We start from the raw sequence: 15,000 nt of genomic DNA on the forward strand, positions 1-15,000 counted from the left end.
ATCGTGATATTTTACGTAATTCGTAGCCGGGTATTTCAAACCATGCGAGGAATGAAGCCTGGCGACTGAAAATGGCGCGGACAAGGTCACGAACTAGAAGAAACTTGTTGATAAAATATTTTTAGAATATATTCTTTAATTTTCCGGAAGAGCCTGTGGCATAGATTATTCAACTGAAAATCTTCGCCACTTAAACTGAGATAATTACGAACCGAAGCAACGGTTATATTGTAATAAATTCATAGCTGATGCCAGTGTCCTTGTTCAGAGTTATGCTTGCAATTATTCTCATCATCATTATGGATCATTTTAAGATCTCATCCAATGTCAGCTGAAATGCAAGTTACAAGAGTCCTATTCCATATTCAAAACTAGCGATTTTATACCTAACTGGCGCTCACATCCATTCATATTTTGAATAGTTTACCTGTAAAATCGAAATCGTCTTAGTAAACACCGACAAATAACCTGTTCCCTAGTCCACGCCGTCGCAGTGCCCTGCCTCTCATAATGACGTCCTGAACTCCCATTACAACCGAGCAGAAGTCACACTTACGGTATTTCGTCGACCCAAATAAGCTGCGGTTAATATCCAGTGAAAGTTATAAAGGATTCTCCCTCGGTATGAAGCAGAGACATTGGGCATTTTAACAACTGTGAAATTAATAACGATTTTTATTGGTTCCTCGACTATTCCCTTGGTTTAATCTTTGTTACATAATTTGCATGGATGGGCTGCTGTTCTGCCAGAATTATTTTGATTATCATTTTTATATTTAAGATATGTATTATGTAACAATGAAAGTCATAATGACTATCAGACATCAACATTTTATCCAAAAATCACATGATCAAACGTTTTTAACTTTTCATGGCTGCCCTAAAGATAATCCTACAGATGCAAGGCACACAAACAATTCCCAAATTCCTGTTTTGATTGTCTACTGATGACTACAGTCCTTTGTGAATATCAAATTACGAATTACTGACTGTGCATTGTTGTTGTTCTAAAGCATATACACAAAGCAAAGGAAGAGGAATAGCATTTCATCAAGATATAAATCAGGTACATGAAAGAACTCAAAATCTTCTTATATATATAAAAAAAAAAAATAAAAAATAACGTGTATGTGTATTCCTGTAGAGAAACTTTTCTCAATTCTTGATAATCCTCCTCGTCCTTGCTGTAACTTCTAAAAATAGGAAACCTTGTATATGGATTTACGTTGCAATTCTTGGACTTGCTTATAAGATGCTGACGTAAGCCGTAAAATTGGCATCTTTATTTATGCCGAACAGATATCTGTCATAAACTTTAAACAGAGATTAAATTTTGAGAGAGAGAGAGCAGTGAATTACATTGTCTGTGCGGTGATATCTGTACAATATACCACTAAGCAAATTTACCATGCGATTTATTTAATAATTAGATATGAGATTGTAAAATATCACAGATTCGTTTGCTCAAGCCGAGTACAAACCATGCGGCAGTACTTCGCCGAATGACTAAAGAGGAAATAGATTATACGTGATTATCCTCTAACACGAAAAGCGTTTGTAGAAAGGTAGAACTGTTCAAGGCAATTCTTGGCAACTGCCGGTTTATACGAAACGAATCAATTTATGCCAAATTACATATATACAGATAAATTACTAATGACTTATGAAAAAATATGTATTTAACACATTCCAATAATATCATGAATGATGATTTCTACTGAAATGTCTGATTAATGTTCGTATCATCTCAAATGTGAAACAAGCGTGTGAGTGGAGATAGGCGACTATAGTGGGATAGTGTTGAAGAAGGCTTAATAAGACGGGAAAAGGAGAAGAGAAAGAGGGTCTAGTGAACCAGGAAGAGAAGCGTAATGCGAAGGCTGGGGAAAGACAAAAGGATAAAGAAGAGTGACTATGAAATGAATGGAAAGATTGTGGATAAAACAAGGGAAAGTTGCAAGCCTAATAAAATTATGTGTCCGTCTTTTGATGACCTTCTGACTGCACCGAAGTCTTTCAAGTTCACATCTGAAAACAAACATGACGAAGTATCTACTGTCAGAAGAAGGACTTGCAGTTAACTTAGGAAATACCCATACATGTTGTGTAAGAACTTTACTTTGAGGAGAAAAATAGTAGTCAATTAACCACATTTTATAATAATAATATTGTAACTTAGTTTGTGTAAGGATCTTACACAGAAATACACTGCATATCATAATGTTGACGGTTATTAACGATAAAAACGGTTTGCTGATAATGAAGCAGGGACATGTATAATATGTAATAGGACATGTACCACTGGTCTATTAAGGAATTATATCACTTTTAAGAATAATCCAATAACATGCTAAAAAACATAATATACAAAGACATTTATCACATAATTAAACTCTTCTCGAAAATACTGAAACTGCATCTATAATTAGGACCATAGCAACGTCACCTGGTGTAAAGTGTTAACTAAGCATACTTTAAGTTTTAGTGACTTGTACTGTATGTCTTATCATGGAAAAAAACTTGTATGTAACCTTGGGAAAATAGTTGACCTTGGTTAGGGAGATTAGACGAAGAAGCAGAGCCCTAGGATGTGAGAAGACAGGAGGTTCAACGGAGGTTCACTCCTCGTAGGGAATGAACCTCACATACAATAATGAAACTTGGTGAGATTGATGACCTACCGTATGAAAAGAACCTTCGACAGAAAGAGGTCGCATTGTCTGTATACTATAAAGCACATAGCAATAATGCCGCAGTGCAACTTATTTTAGTGAAAGGCACAGATCTACCATACTCTGATTACTTTTCCTTTGGCAACTGCTGTGCTCGCCTAATTACCTGCAGCAATTCTATTTTTAATCAATCTTTTGATCATCTTTGAGTTTCTTGAACTCTGGCACTAACGATGCAAAAAATAACTGATCTGCATCAATTTCCTGGTATGTTTTATTTTTCAATAAACCGAGCAATTCTTCCTCGTGGCTCTGGTCAACAATGGTCTGCGGCTTATTTTCCTTTGGGAGCCTCGTAGGACCCTCTGAGTTTGTAACATTCCCTTCGATTTCCTCGTCTTCATCACTTCTTGATGCCAAAAAAATCATCTGGGGTTTGTCGTCGTCGCGGAATGCTTGTCAGAAATAAGAGTTGGTCAAAGTAAATATATTTCCTCTTTTTGCATCCACTCTCTCCGGCTTTGCCTTTCCGCAGTTGTGTTTCCAGCCTGAAACATTATTTCATAGATTTCCATCTTCTTTGTACTATTTTCCCTGAAAACAGAAATAAATGGAATTAATACATTTTATCTTGTTTGAGACGACATTTGAGTCGTACATATGTTCTTAGAGAACCAAGAGAGGCAAGTGTGAGTGTTGGATATGACATGTGGGAAATATAACAGAATAACAATAAAAAAAAAAAAAAACACATCTACAAGAGGCTGGATGATGCTGGCAAGATCCACCTTATCTCTTCTCCGCCCACAGCCATTTAATTGCCGTTTTTCTCCCACCCTACCTCTTATTTCCTAGCTTCATTTTCTCTCTTCATACATCCTTTCTCTCTGTCCCTCCTTGCTGACCTTGTGCCTCCATACTATTCATTAGAGGTGAAAGGATGTGCGAGACGCATGGTACATATACACGGTATATAATTTCTCTTACAAATATCTTGCAACGTTTTTGCATATTGAACACCTTCTTGCTGAATCTACAATTAACAGGCTGATGTGGGACACTTGTGATACAGTCTCGAAGAAAACTACCCACCAAATATATATGCCAGAGTTGGAAGATGAGAACTTGATCAACGTTGAAAAAAATCCATGAAAATACATAGTTCCTTCACTTTATTGGAAGAATAAATAGAAAGCACGTTCGCTTATAAAATTCTGATAATGTTATTCAAGTTTCTTGAATTATGCATTTTTTTCAGTTGTAGGTAGTAGGTAGTATTATCTCATTGTTGTGGATGTTAGCGCTCTTGTAAAGTCGAGTGATGTTAATATATTTGAATATTCAGACTTATAGCAAAAGTTGGTCCATGATCATCTGCAGTTGTCTAATTGCAATACACTATATAACAGTGAAGAATTAAGCTTTATCCCTTTTACTGCCGTAGGGAATATAATTACTGGTTTGTCAGAAACTGTATTGAGACTCTACTATAATATGAGTTTGACGGTTAAGAGCGAAACTTGAATAAGAAGGTCACGTGCCAAACGTGACGAATGAAATCGAATGCAGTCGTGCTAAACTGTTCCAAGTTGTGGGGATTTTTAATATAATCCAGTATCAAAGCTTAATTCTACAATGGTACAATAGAGGTTTGTTCCATATTACAATACTTAGGACGAAAGAAATCCTATGAAGCTGTATGAAGGTTCAGTGTTAAACTCATCTTTTACGCACGAGAGTGAATTGGAGAAAACGAACTACTTGCTTATATATTGCAGTTTTTCTCGGACTAGATATTTTTACAGACAATTTGTTTTGTATTTTTTTCCTGATCGAATGCCTGTAAACGCATTCTCTGATGACTGATTCTGTGCGATATCACGTACGTGCAATCGCAGAACGAGGTAAAAGCATTGGCATTCTCGCGTGCTTCGCTGCTGTATTCAGTTCGAAACTCGGTAACTTTACGGAGAAGAGACATTCACCAATGCTAACGGATTTCGTATTGGTGGAAATCCATTTAATATTTACACTCCAAATAATGCATTTTAGTCCACAGACACGTCTACAAACGCAACATATAGACCACATACAGGGTGACACGTTTAGAGTTTAGTAATCTTCTTGGCAATTAATTAACCATCAAATAAGACGCCGAGCATCATGGGGCTAGAATGGAGTTGGTGGTTTTCTTGCTCCTACCCGACGTCGAAGGCTCTGGCGGAACCTCGATATAACCCTCCTACCAAATGTCATTATTCGCGTGCTCTTAGCGTATGTATGGGTTAACCAGAAATTTCCATAGTACACTTTATACCAGCATTATGAGAAAGGGGGGACGTGTGGAAGAGGGGAAGTGTGAGCACCAATGGCGCAAAGCCCAATATATATATATATATATATATATATATATATATACATATATACACACACACACACACACACACACACACACACACACACACATATATATATATATGCACACACACACACACACACACACACACACACATATATCTTAACTCATTGCTCTGTCAAAATAAGTGTATGCCTCTCACGCCCCCCTTGAAATAGGCGCTGTATAAAAAAAAAAAAAAAAAAAAAAAAAAAAAAATGATAATTAGTGTACGCTGTTACGAGTTCTTATTACTTTTAAATTCGTTAATACGTCATCATCATCTTTACCATCATTGTTACTATTATAAATCATCATTATCATTGACACTGTCCTTTTCATTACAGTTTTTGTCAAAAGGTCCTCTCCTTCTCTGAGAACTTCTCGCGACCCGGCCAAAATAATGCTTTCCGGAGACATATACGTCTGGCAGTGCTGTTCTAGGGAACGGTAGCATTGCAAGCTTTGTATATACGACTAGGACGACTAATAATTATTGCAATTATACAGTAGTTACCGAAACCCGTTAAACCATACTCAATTCATTAGTACAGGAGACGCACAGCTTTTGTGTGTGTTTTTTTTTTTATTCCGGATTATAGTGGTTTCGCCTTAGGTGACGTCACGCCGAAATGTTCATTCATGGTCTAATTCTTGGAATTTAGTGCATCCTTTTAATTCATAATACATACTCAGCAATTTACTGGAATGTTTACCTTGTAATATTAAGCCCCCACCTGTGTCATTCTTCCCCCCCCGGTGAAAGGTCATGCCAGCCACGAACAAGCGCCTCACACACTTCAGTCCACAATTTCTCCTTTAAATTCTTATCGTTATACTCTTTCAGTTGGAAGTTATACAGGGCTGGCCGTTTCTCTACTTCGCTTATCAATAATTCACAGTCGATAAGACTTCGCGTAACCATTTCATTACACACAAAATCCCAGCACACACAGCAATTCCCGCAGTCGGTCTGCCACTGCCACCGACACCGAAAAGTGGCCCGTGCATGGGCTGTCACCTGGAATAAGAGAATTTTATGACAGTTAAGGTGTCAGCAGTAGCGATCCACCGAGGCATTGAAGGTAAAATGATCCCATCGCCCTTTTTTTGTAGCTCCCAGTAAAATATTCCTTATACACAAGCTTACATAGTCCGTTTCGTCTCTCGCCATCGTCGTGGGCCACTTTCAAGGGGCATGGGCACAGTGTCGACCGAAGAGGTCGTCGAGGCGAGTGGGTTTCATTCAGTGCCTTGGCGGAGACGCGGCCGGAGTGGAGGTTGGGACTCGGGTTTCCGCAATTACTGCTTAGATTGATGGCGAAATTAGATTGTATTTCGTGTCCATTTATTTGGTGAGCTTGATAACACCTTAGTGGCTTCGTGAGGCCGCGCGAGTCTTGCTTATTGAGATAGAAGACATAACAAGGGTATGCCAATATCACAGTATTTTAGTTTTTCCTTACTGTGTTATTATTATTGTTATATATATTTTTAGTTAAGCAGCATCTTCAAATAAGGTGTTTTTATTCTTATAATTATTGGGCAGTATAAATATATTGGATTTGCATCTTTTGCAACTTTATTTTTTGTAATGGTTATTGTATAGTAATGTTATTGTTAATATTGGTATTTATTTACATAGTCATTGCACTATTATGGGAAAAATGCAGGGACTGTCATAAAGCAGGAAGTAACGGTAAACAGCCATCTTTTGTAAGGAAAATACTTACAAACAACAGAGCAAATAAAGCTGAGAAACTTGCCTTCTATGTAGATCCATCCTAAACAAAATAGAACCAAGTTATTTGACATAAGTGTCAGAGAGCCCCAAAAAGAAAGACAAAACAAGAGCTATTTTAACTGATATATGGATTAATCGGCACAAGTAAGGAATAACAACAATAATGAAGGAAATATACCTGTACCTTTGTTTTATGTACCTCCCTCTTACAAATATTTAAGCAACGGACAAAATCTAGGGCAGCTGACTGTGCCTGTGAGTCCTGTGTGCCGCAGACTGAATTTGGCAATACTTGACATAAGCCATTGGTTTGAGAGCTGAATGCTAGTTGGCGGGTCAGTCACTTTGTCTACATCGGTGTAACCACATACAGTAACTTATTTCCTCCGTGTTTATTCCTCATTTTATACCTTGATGCTTAGGCACCACGGAATCACTTGAAGCCTACTTGGCCTCGGGTATTTACCCTGTTCCTTGAATTTCCTGAAAAAAAGTGTTTATTTCCTGTACTTTCATTATCATTATTGACAGTCTCATTTTTGTTATTGACCTAATTTTTGATATAAGATAATTAGTACTACTAATAGTTGTAAAAATGTTTATTTTTTTTATCTACTTCAACAGTAATGTTTATATACACAGTAACTAATCAGTTCTGCATTTTTTAAATGAATTAAAAGAAATATCTCACTCTTTACATCCTCCAAATACATTCTGGTTTGTGAGGGAGAGAGACAGAAGGACAGCAAAATTAATTATGTATTTCTGATATAAAGCAGAACAGCTCATCTAGTGTTTGTATATTTGCTTTATCTCTTTTATTAATGAATGTTTTTTTTTTTTTCAGGAACGTTTATGTATGGTTTTTAACCATACATGATGGATGACAATGCCTCTGAGCTGATCAAGCTCTCTTCAAGTGAATCCATCTATGGCACGCTTGCTAATTTCGAGTTTGAGAAGAAGATAGGAAAGGGCCAGTTCAGTGTAGGTCCACCGAGCAAGATGCAAGATCGACCAGGCTGTGGTAGCTTTGAAAAAAGTCCAGATCTTCGAGATGATGGATTCAAAAGCAAGATTAGATTGCATGAAAGAAATTAATCTATTACAGGTACGTAACAGTATGCAGGGGCATAACTAGCATATTGATTTTGGGGGCTGTTTTTGGAGTTTTTGCCTCATAAAAATATTTAAAAAATGATTGAAACCCAAGGTAGAAAATTTAAATGAGTTCTCAGTCCATCATTTCTCTGTACAGCCTCCCCTGTGGATGGACAGACATTCACTTGAAATTATTAACATTGTGACATCTGTATATGCTGATGTCTTATTTAGTGTTGATATGGATATATGCTATTGGGTAAATTTTGTAAGAATTCAATTTTTGAACTATTAGTTTAATCTTACATAATATTTCTTGTTATGGTTAGAAAAAAAATTAAGATCACAAACTGTGCAGCACTATTGTATGAGAATCGCATGGACATCTTGCAAGAAGTGAATCTTCCTGTATATATTGTGCTTTCGAGTAATCATAGAACTAGTTGGACAAAAGTGAACTGATATGACAAGTGATGTCATTTGCTTGGCAGGAACATAGTCTGTTCTTGCATGACTGTGTTAGAACTTCTTAGTTGACCAGCAAATGATATTGTAATTTTTCAGATTTTCAGCCATATACTCAGAGATATTGTTGTATACATTTATTAGAGCACAATATCCTTTTCCAAGGAATGGCTATGCTAATACTCGGTATACTTGACCCACTTATGCCATGTGATTTCCTATCATGTTATAGTGAAAATTCCACTTATGCCAAATGATATCTAATCATGCCATGTGCTCTTGAGGCTGCCTTAGTTGTGTGTGCCAGACAATTGTTTGCTTGTTTGGCCTTGGCTATAGTCACTGAGGAGGTGAAACTACCTCACAAAAGTAGGCTTAAAGCTAGTTTTAAACTACATTTCTTGAAAGTGAGGTAAATGTATGTTTCCTGCACCTCTAATTTCTCACTCAAGCAGCTGACTGTGTACACTCCCTGTCACATGGCCCTGTATGGCCTGGGGAAATCCTGTCTGAACAATGTAAATTAGCAACCCCTGCACAAGTCATATTGGTAAGGATAGTTTAGTGGTGTGTGATGGAAATATAGTGTGTGCATGTGCAAGTTACATTATTATGGGAGGAAAGTCCTTTAGTTATGCAGATGTTTGCTAACTACTAACTACATTTTTTTTAGCTAAATAGTATTATGTTGGCCCCTGATTTATGATTGCAGTCTCTTTGTTAAACAGAATTAGGGCTTTAGAAAATTGGGGTAACACCCGTATGAAATTATCCTCATATTTGTGCATTTGTGTGTATTTCATGCCTTGTACCTATATAAATAAACATGTACGGAAGATTTAGAAGAGTGCAATGTCATTATTATTTTGAAAGGGCATCATGTAAATTATGATTAAACAAATGGCACTAAATTTCACAAAAAGATGCATTAAGATCAGTGCATTGTGATATTTAATGTTATAGGTTACATAAAATCTATAATTTTATGTAAAATGTGTAAATTACTTAAATTCTTGTAAGTTCTTAAACTTTATTGATGCAAATCTCAGAGTTTAGTTTTTACTGAAGGATACCTTTAAGCTATTTTATGGCAACTGGACAAGTATTTTCTGGCATCAAAGGGGAAATGATTTTTCATGCTTCTAAGAATAGATGCACCTTCATGGAATAACAATAGCATCACAAGTGTTTATATTATAACCATCTGAAATTTGTTACAATGAATTGCAGTGCTGTTCTATTGTTAGTTTTACCCCCAGTATTGAAGAGTGCAGAATGTTACAACAGTCCAGTACTCATTTACACCCATTTGAGATGTGGCAGTTTTTGTGCCAGATACAAAATGGCTTTGGATTTTAACATCAACTACTTGTAAGCCAAACCCATCCTAATCCAGTTGGTATTTTGTGTCATAGGTTTACCTAACAGTTGCAGTGATATTACTGAAATGCTTTTTCAATTCAGAATATTTGACATAATTTTCACAGATTAAAATATGTCATACTAACTTATGTTAAAGATTCAGCGTCAAGTCCAACATTTGGTGTATTTTGCATTATTTATTCTATCCAATGGGTTGATAACTGCCTGGAGGTTCAAAAGGGTACATGATGTATAGGAAAAGTAGGGTTTAGTATGTAGATCCCCTCACTATTGTATACGGAAACAGCACATCTACTTACTTATTACTTATATTATGCCTGGTGCTCGATGAGAAATCAAGGATTCCATGAGGGGGTCAGTGGTCTAAAAAGTTTGTGGACTCCTGGGCTAGAGTGCATAGTACAACCCTCATGAAAAGGCATGTCTTTGAGAAGTTCATTTCTTATAAAAATGGTTGGTAATACTAAAGAAAAGATTTGTTGGGGGTGTGAAATAGAGTTTACAAAGGGTAAGGATTGATCATATGAGGTCCAAGATTCTGATTTTACTAACTACATTCAACAGAGGCATTGTTTTGGTTCTCAGAAGGGATAAGGCTTTCTGGTAACTTTTTCCCAACCCAGATATGTAAACGTACAAATAAAACTGCAAGACATTTTTATGTCAGTTGTCCTTACCTAGGTGTGAATTAAATATTACTAGTTATGATGTAGGGTTAAAAAAAGACATTTTTTTTTATTCACATTAGAAAATTGTACCTGCTGACATCTGTTTCAGTATAGCATGTGACCAACTGATTGCACATCATGTTACTTTATTATGAGTTGCATGTTCTGTGGGCTTGGTTTGATGTAGGCAGAAGATAGAACTAAATATGTAGATTTTTAGATTATGTAGCTATTATTCAGTGTTGCCAGGCTTTTGTAAAAGAGCAATGTTATTAACACTATCCTTGCATGTTTTGATACATGTTTCCTGGTATCAAGGTTTTATTGGGATCAGTTGATTGCATTTAAGGAAGTTACTGGTAAACTAGATAGCTTTCATTAAATTAGAGGCAAGCTGGATGCAGACCCATGACACATCATGTCATAGGCCTAGACTAGGTTTTGTTGGCATGTACATACATCTTAGAATATGAATGTATGTTATAATGGCTATTGACTACTGCTAACTATCTAACTAACACTTTTCTTTCATTAATTGTGATGACATTCTAAAAACCAGGGACTGGTGGCTTTCATGGTAGAGCTCCTGAACTGTGTTAATTGGGCATCCTATTTCTTAACCATTTTTTTGGAAGTATCCATTTACTGTGATAAACTTTCTTTTTTCCAAGCACTTGCAAACATTTATGATTAGTTATAATAAGGTTATGTTAAAGATATGTTATGAAATATGCTATCTACCCTTAAATACAGTGTCAGTATATCTTCAGCAGAATGGTGTAATACATATAGTTGTTTGCATTTACAGGTGTTACAAAAGCCTTTGAGATTATGCAAATTGTATATTTATACATATATATTCTTTTGCAGAAACTGAATCATCCCAACATCATCCACTATCTTGCATCCTTCATTGAAGACAATGAACTCAACATCGTGTTTGAGTTGGCTGATGCTGGAGATCTATCTCGTATGATTCGACACTTCCGTAAGCAGCAGCGTTTGATACCAGAGAGGACAATATGGAAATACTTTGTGCAGTTGTGTTCTGCCCTCGATCACATGCACTCGAAGAGGATAATGCATAGGGGTAATTATATTTTTTGTTATAAATCAGTAATTAGTTGTCAAGACACCCTCTTTTTAACTAACATTTATTGTCAGTCCTTTCTTCAAACATTATCTAATATGATATTTGACATACACTGTTTAATGATGAATTTTGACCAAAATTTCAGCCATCCTTGCTGATCAGTTACCAACACATATATTAGCAATGGATTGTAAAGATTAATTTATAAAAAATAAGAATGTGGCAACATGTTTGGTTATGTCATCATTTCTCCCCAAAATAATTGTATCTAGATGCATTCTATTTTTTTTCAACTGATATATGCACAAATAATGTATTTTTAGATTTCAAAGTATCCTTTGTATTTTTTGTAAAGCCAAAAATATTAGAAATGTACAGAATGTCAGGGATTTCCCTATAAAATACCTATAGAGTTGATAAATGGAAAAGAACAATTATGTAAATGGTTAGACACTGAATTTTATGCTGGAGGTAACTATTTGCTTATAAGAAATTTGCTTATTAATATTTGGGACAAAGTCAGTAAGCTTGTATGTCTCAGAATATTATTATCTTGGGGACAGTATAATTCCCTAAGATAATGAAGGGTTATACAACAAGATTTTATTAAGAACTATGAGCAGTGAGGTTTACCTAATGTATTAGAGTGATGATAACTGATAAAGATTGAAGAAGAAAAATATCCTTATTGTATTGATAACCCTCATTCATGCAAGTTTATTATGAATTGTAAGACATAACTCCCATATTGATTATTCATTAGTAACAAATATTTTTGAAGTTCAGTAGATTCTTGTTTTCAAGTACTAAGAAACCAAAATTAAAAATTAGTACATTTTACACTTTCCTTGTCCTCTTTAGCATTTTCATCCCTCCTGGTTATGTATGAAAGAGAATAAAGATAAAAGTTGATTAATAGTGTCCGTATTTTTGCAGATATCAAGCCAGCTAATGTCTTCATCACAGCACAAGGCATAGTGAAGTTGGGAGATCTAGGGCTCGGCAGATTCTTTAGCTCAAAGACCACGGCAGCACACTCTCTCGTTGGCACTCCATACTACATGAGCCCAGAGAGAATTCATGAGCATGGCTACAACTTTAAGAGTGATATATGGTCTCTTGGATGTCTGCTGTACGAGGTAATTATGCTACTGAGATTTTTCTTCGGGATAATATTTTAGCTTTTGAAAGTTAATTCCAAAAATTCATATTAAGAAAAAATATGAATTTCTTTATTTCTTTTGTAACTTTTATAGGAATGATTAGTGTTTGCAGTTATAAGTAAAAGATAAATATTTAAGGTAATTTGTCTTTAACTATCACAAATAGAATTATATTTATTTAATTTCAATAGGAATTTTAAGTCAGAAATTTGAAAATTATTAAATTAATTAGGTGTGGAGACTTTTAGAGATTTTTTGCAAAAAGAAAAACTTTCCCATACTTGCCCTGTAAGCAAAAATAGGGCAGCATGAGGCCCTTGTTCAAAACTAAATACCACAAACTGCTAGACTTGCCATACGGCCACCAATGCGCAATGATTATAATACCATCCATTACTCTCAGGTCTCTTTTTCACCTCCACCTGGAGAACATATGTCAGGCAGAATAACATAGAAATATTTACTTTGAAGGGAATGAAGTTACAGTTCAAGAGCTGAATTACAAGTGTAAGGCTAACTACGACAAGAATTTTACCTCATCCCTGTAAACTTTGTGGCTAAGCACATGCAGAGTTATCTATGTGCAGAGACATTTCACAAAACAATTCTATGATAAACACAACATTTCCCCCAAAGACTTCGGGTTAATGAGTGGGGCCACTGCAATCAAAGTGTGATCCCTTCTATTTAGAAAACTGGTATTACTGGTATGACTTTGCTGTACCCCCTACAACCTTGACAATTATGTGATATAATGGAAATTTACCTTGAACAATAGAGCACTTTTGGACTAGTTAATGAATCGCCTCAAAATTTTAGTTGACAAGCCACAAGTCATGATAGTTTAGACAGAATTGGACACCAACTCATACAGCCAGGCAGGTAACATATAGTTTAAAACATGCTATGAGGTTTATTCAGGAATGACCAAGTTGTTCATTAAACAGTCCTCTGAAAGAGAATATATGAATAACAATACTGACTTGGAGGCTGCAACATTACCTCCCAACTTGAAGGCCAAAGCAGAGCTGTGCTGATCTGAATTCAAGCTTAAAACATCAAAATTTTACCAACCAACCAGCAAACTATCTAAAAGATCTGTTGAGCTCTTAAAACACTGGAGTTAAGCAAATAGAAATGCATTGATGGTGAGAGATGGGGTAATTTTTTGGACAGAGTATATATAGTGTGTGTTTCATTTTAATTTTAGAAAAAATAGAAATTAAGGTCTTTAGCTTATGTGATGCAAAAAAAGCACTGATATGAAAAAAAGCTGACAATTCTCATATTGTTGTAAAGATGGGTTTAGAGCAATCACATGTCCCTTATATGTAATCTTGTTTATGCATTATTCATAACATTTTTAAAATGGAGTGAAGGAATTTATATGTCATAAGGTTTTGAATATATTTATTAGGCAAAATATATTTCCAGAAAATGATTTACTATAATGATATCCTGATATCTTTTGTAAGTCTACAGGAGAACTGAGAGTGATAATAAGACAGTTATTGACTGATGCCCACCTGTTGTATATATTTTCCAAAACTTCCCTTTTTATTATTTTTGAGGTAAATGATTTAGTAAAAGATGCATAAGGAATTATTAATACATGACAGTAGTTTGCCAAAATGCCAAGAAGAAAATCAAAAGATATTCTAGTAATATCCATTTCTTTGACTTCTGAATATGAGCCATAGGGCTGGTAGGTTTTAGGGAAGAATGGTCTTGTATTTCCTCGACAAACCGGGTTATGCGTTAGTTAGGTCATACCGGTTTTGTCAACAGGCTCACGAGAAGTTACTGAAGGTTGTAATTAAATTTTGTGGGTGGCTTTCCATAGGCTATTGAGTAAGTGCCTAGATTTTGTGGGTTTTAATCAAGTTCTACATTCACAGAAAATTATTCTCCATTCTCTTATTTTCTGTGGTTGACATTTTTTTTTTTTTTTTTCATTTTTTGTTGTTCAGTTGTGATCTCTTGCTGTTGCTCTGTTTCTTTGTGTTTCTTTTCTGTCTGTCTGTCTCTCTGATTCTCTGATTCTCTGATTCTCTGATTCTCTGATTCTCTGACTCTCTGACACTCTGACACTCTGACACTCTGACACTCTGACACTCTGACTCTCTGACTCTCTGACTCTCTGACTCTCTGACTCTCTGACTCTCTGACTCTCTGACTCTCTCTCTCTCTCTCTCTCTCTCTCTCTCTCTCATCTCTCTCTCTCTCTCTCTCTCTCTCTCTCTCTCTCTCTCTCTCTCTCTCTCTCTCTCTCTCTCTTCTCTCTCTCTCTCTCTCTCTCTCTCTCTCTCTCTCTCT

The 15,000-nt window shown here is 35.7% G+C and overlaps 1 protein-coding gene across 1 annotated transcript; it reads left to right on the forward strand.

The window, feature by feature from the left end:
- Positions 1-6,188: 6,188 nt before the first annotated feature.
- Positions 6,189-13,721, forward strand: LOC125032823 (serine/threonine-protein kinase Nek7-like). The gene is given in 6 exon segments (XM_047624208.1): positions 6,189-6,347; positions 7,659-7,801; positions 7,803-7,922; positions 11,299-11,518; positions 12,458-12,660; positions 13,632-13,721. Coding segments are annotated over 5 exon segments (747 nt in total). The 5' UTR covers positions 6,189-6,347; positions 7,659-7,687.
- Positions 13,722-15,000: the final 1,279 nt, after the last annotated feature.

Source organism: Penaeus chinensis, chromosome 15 (genome assembly GCF_019202785.1).
Source record: "Penaeus chinensis breed Huanghai No. 1 chromosome 15, ASM1920278v2, whole genome shotgun sequence".
NCBI lineage: Eukaryota > Metazoa > Arthropoda > Malacostraca > Decapoda > Penaeidae > Penaeus > Penaeus chinensis.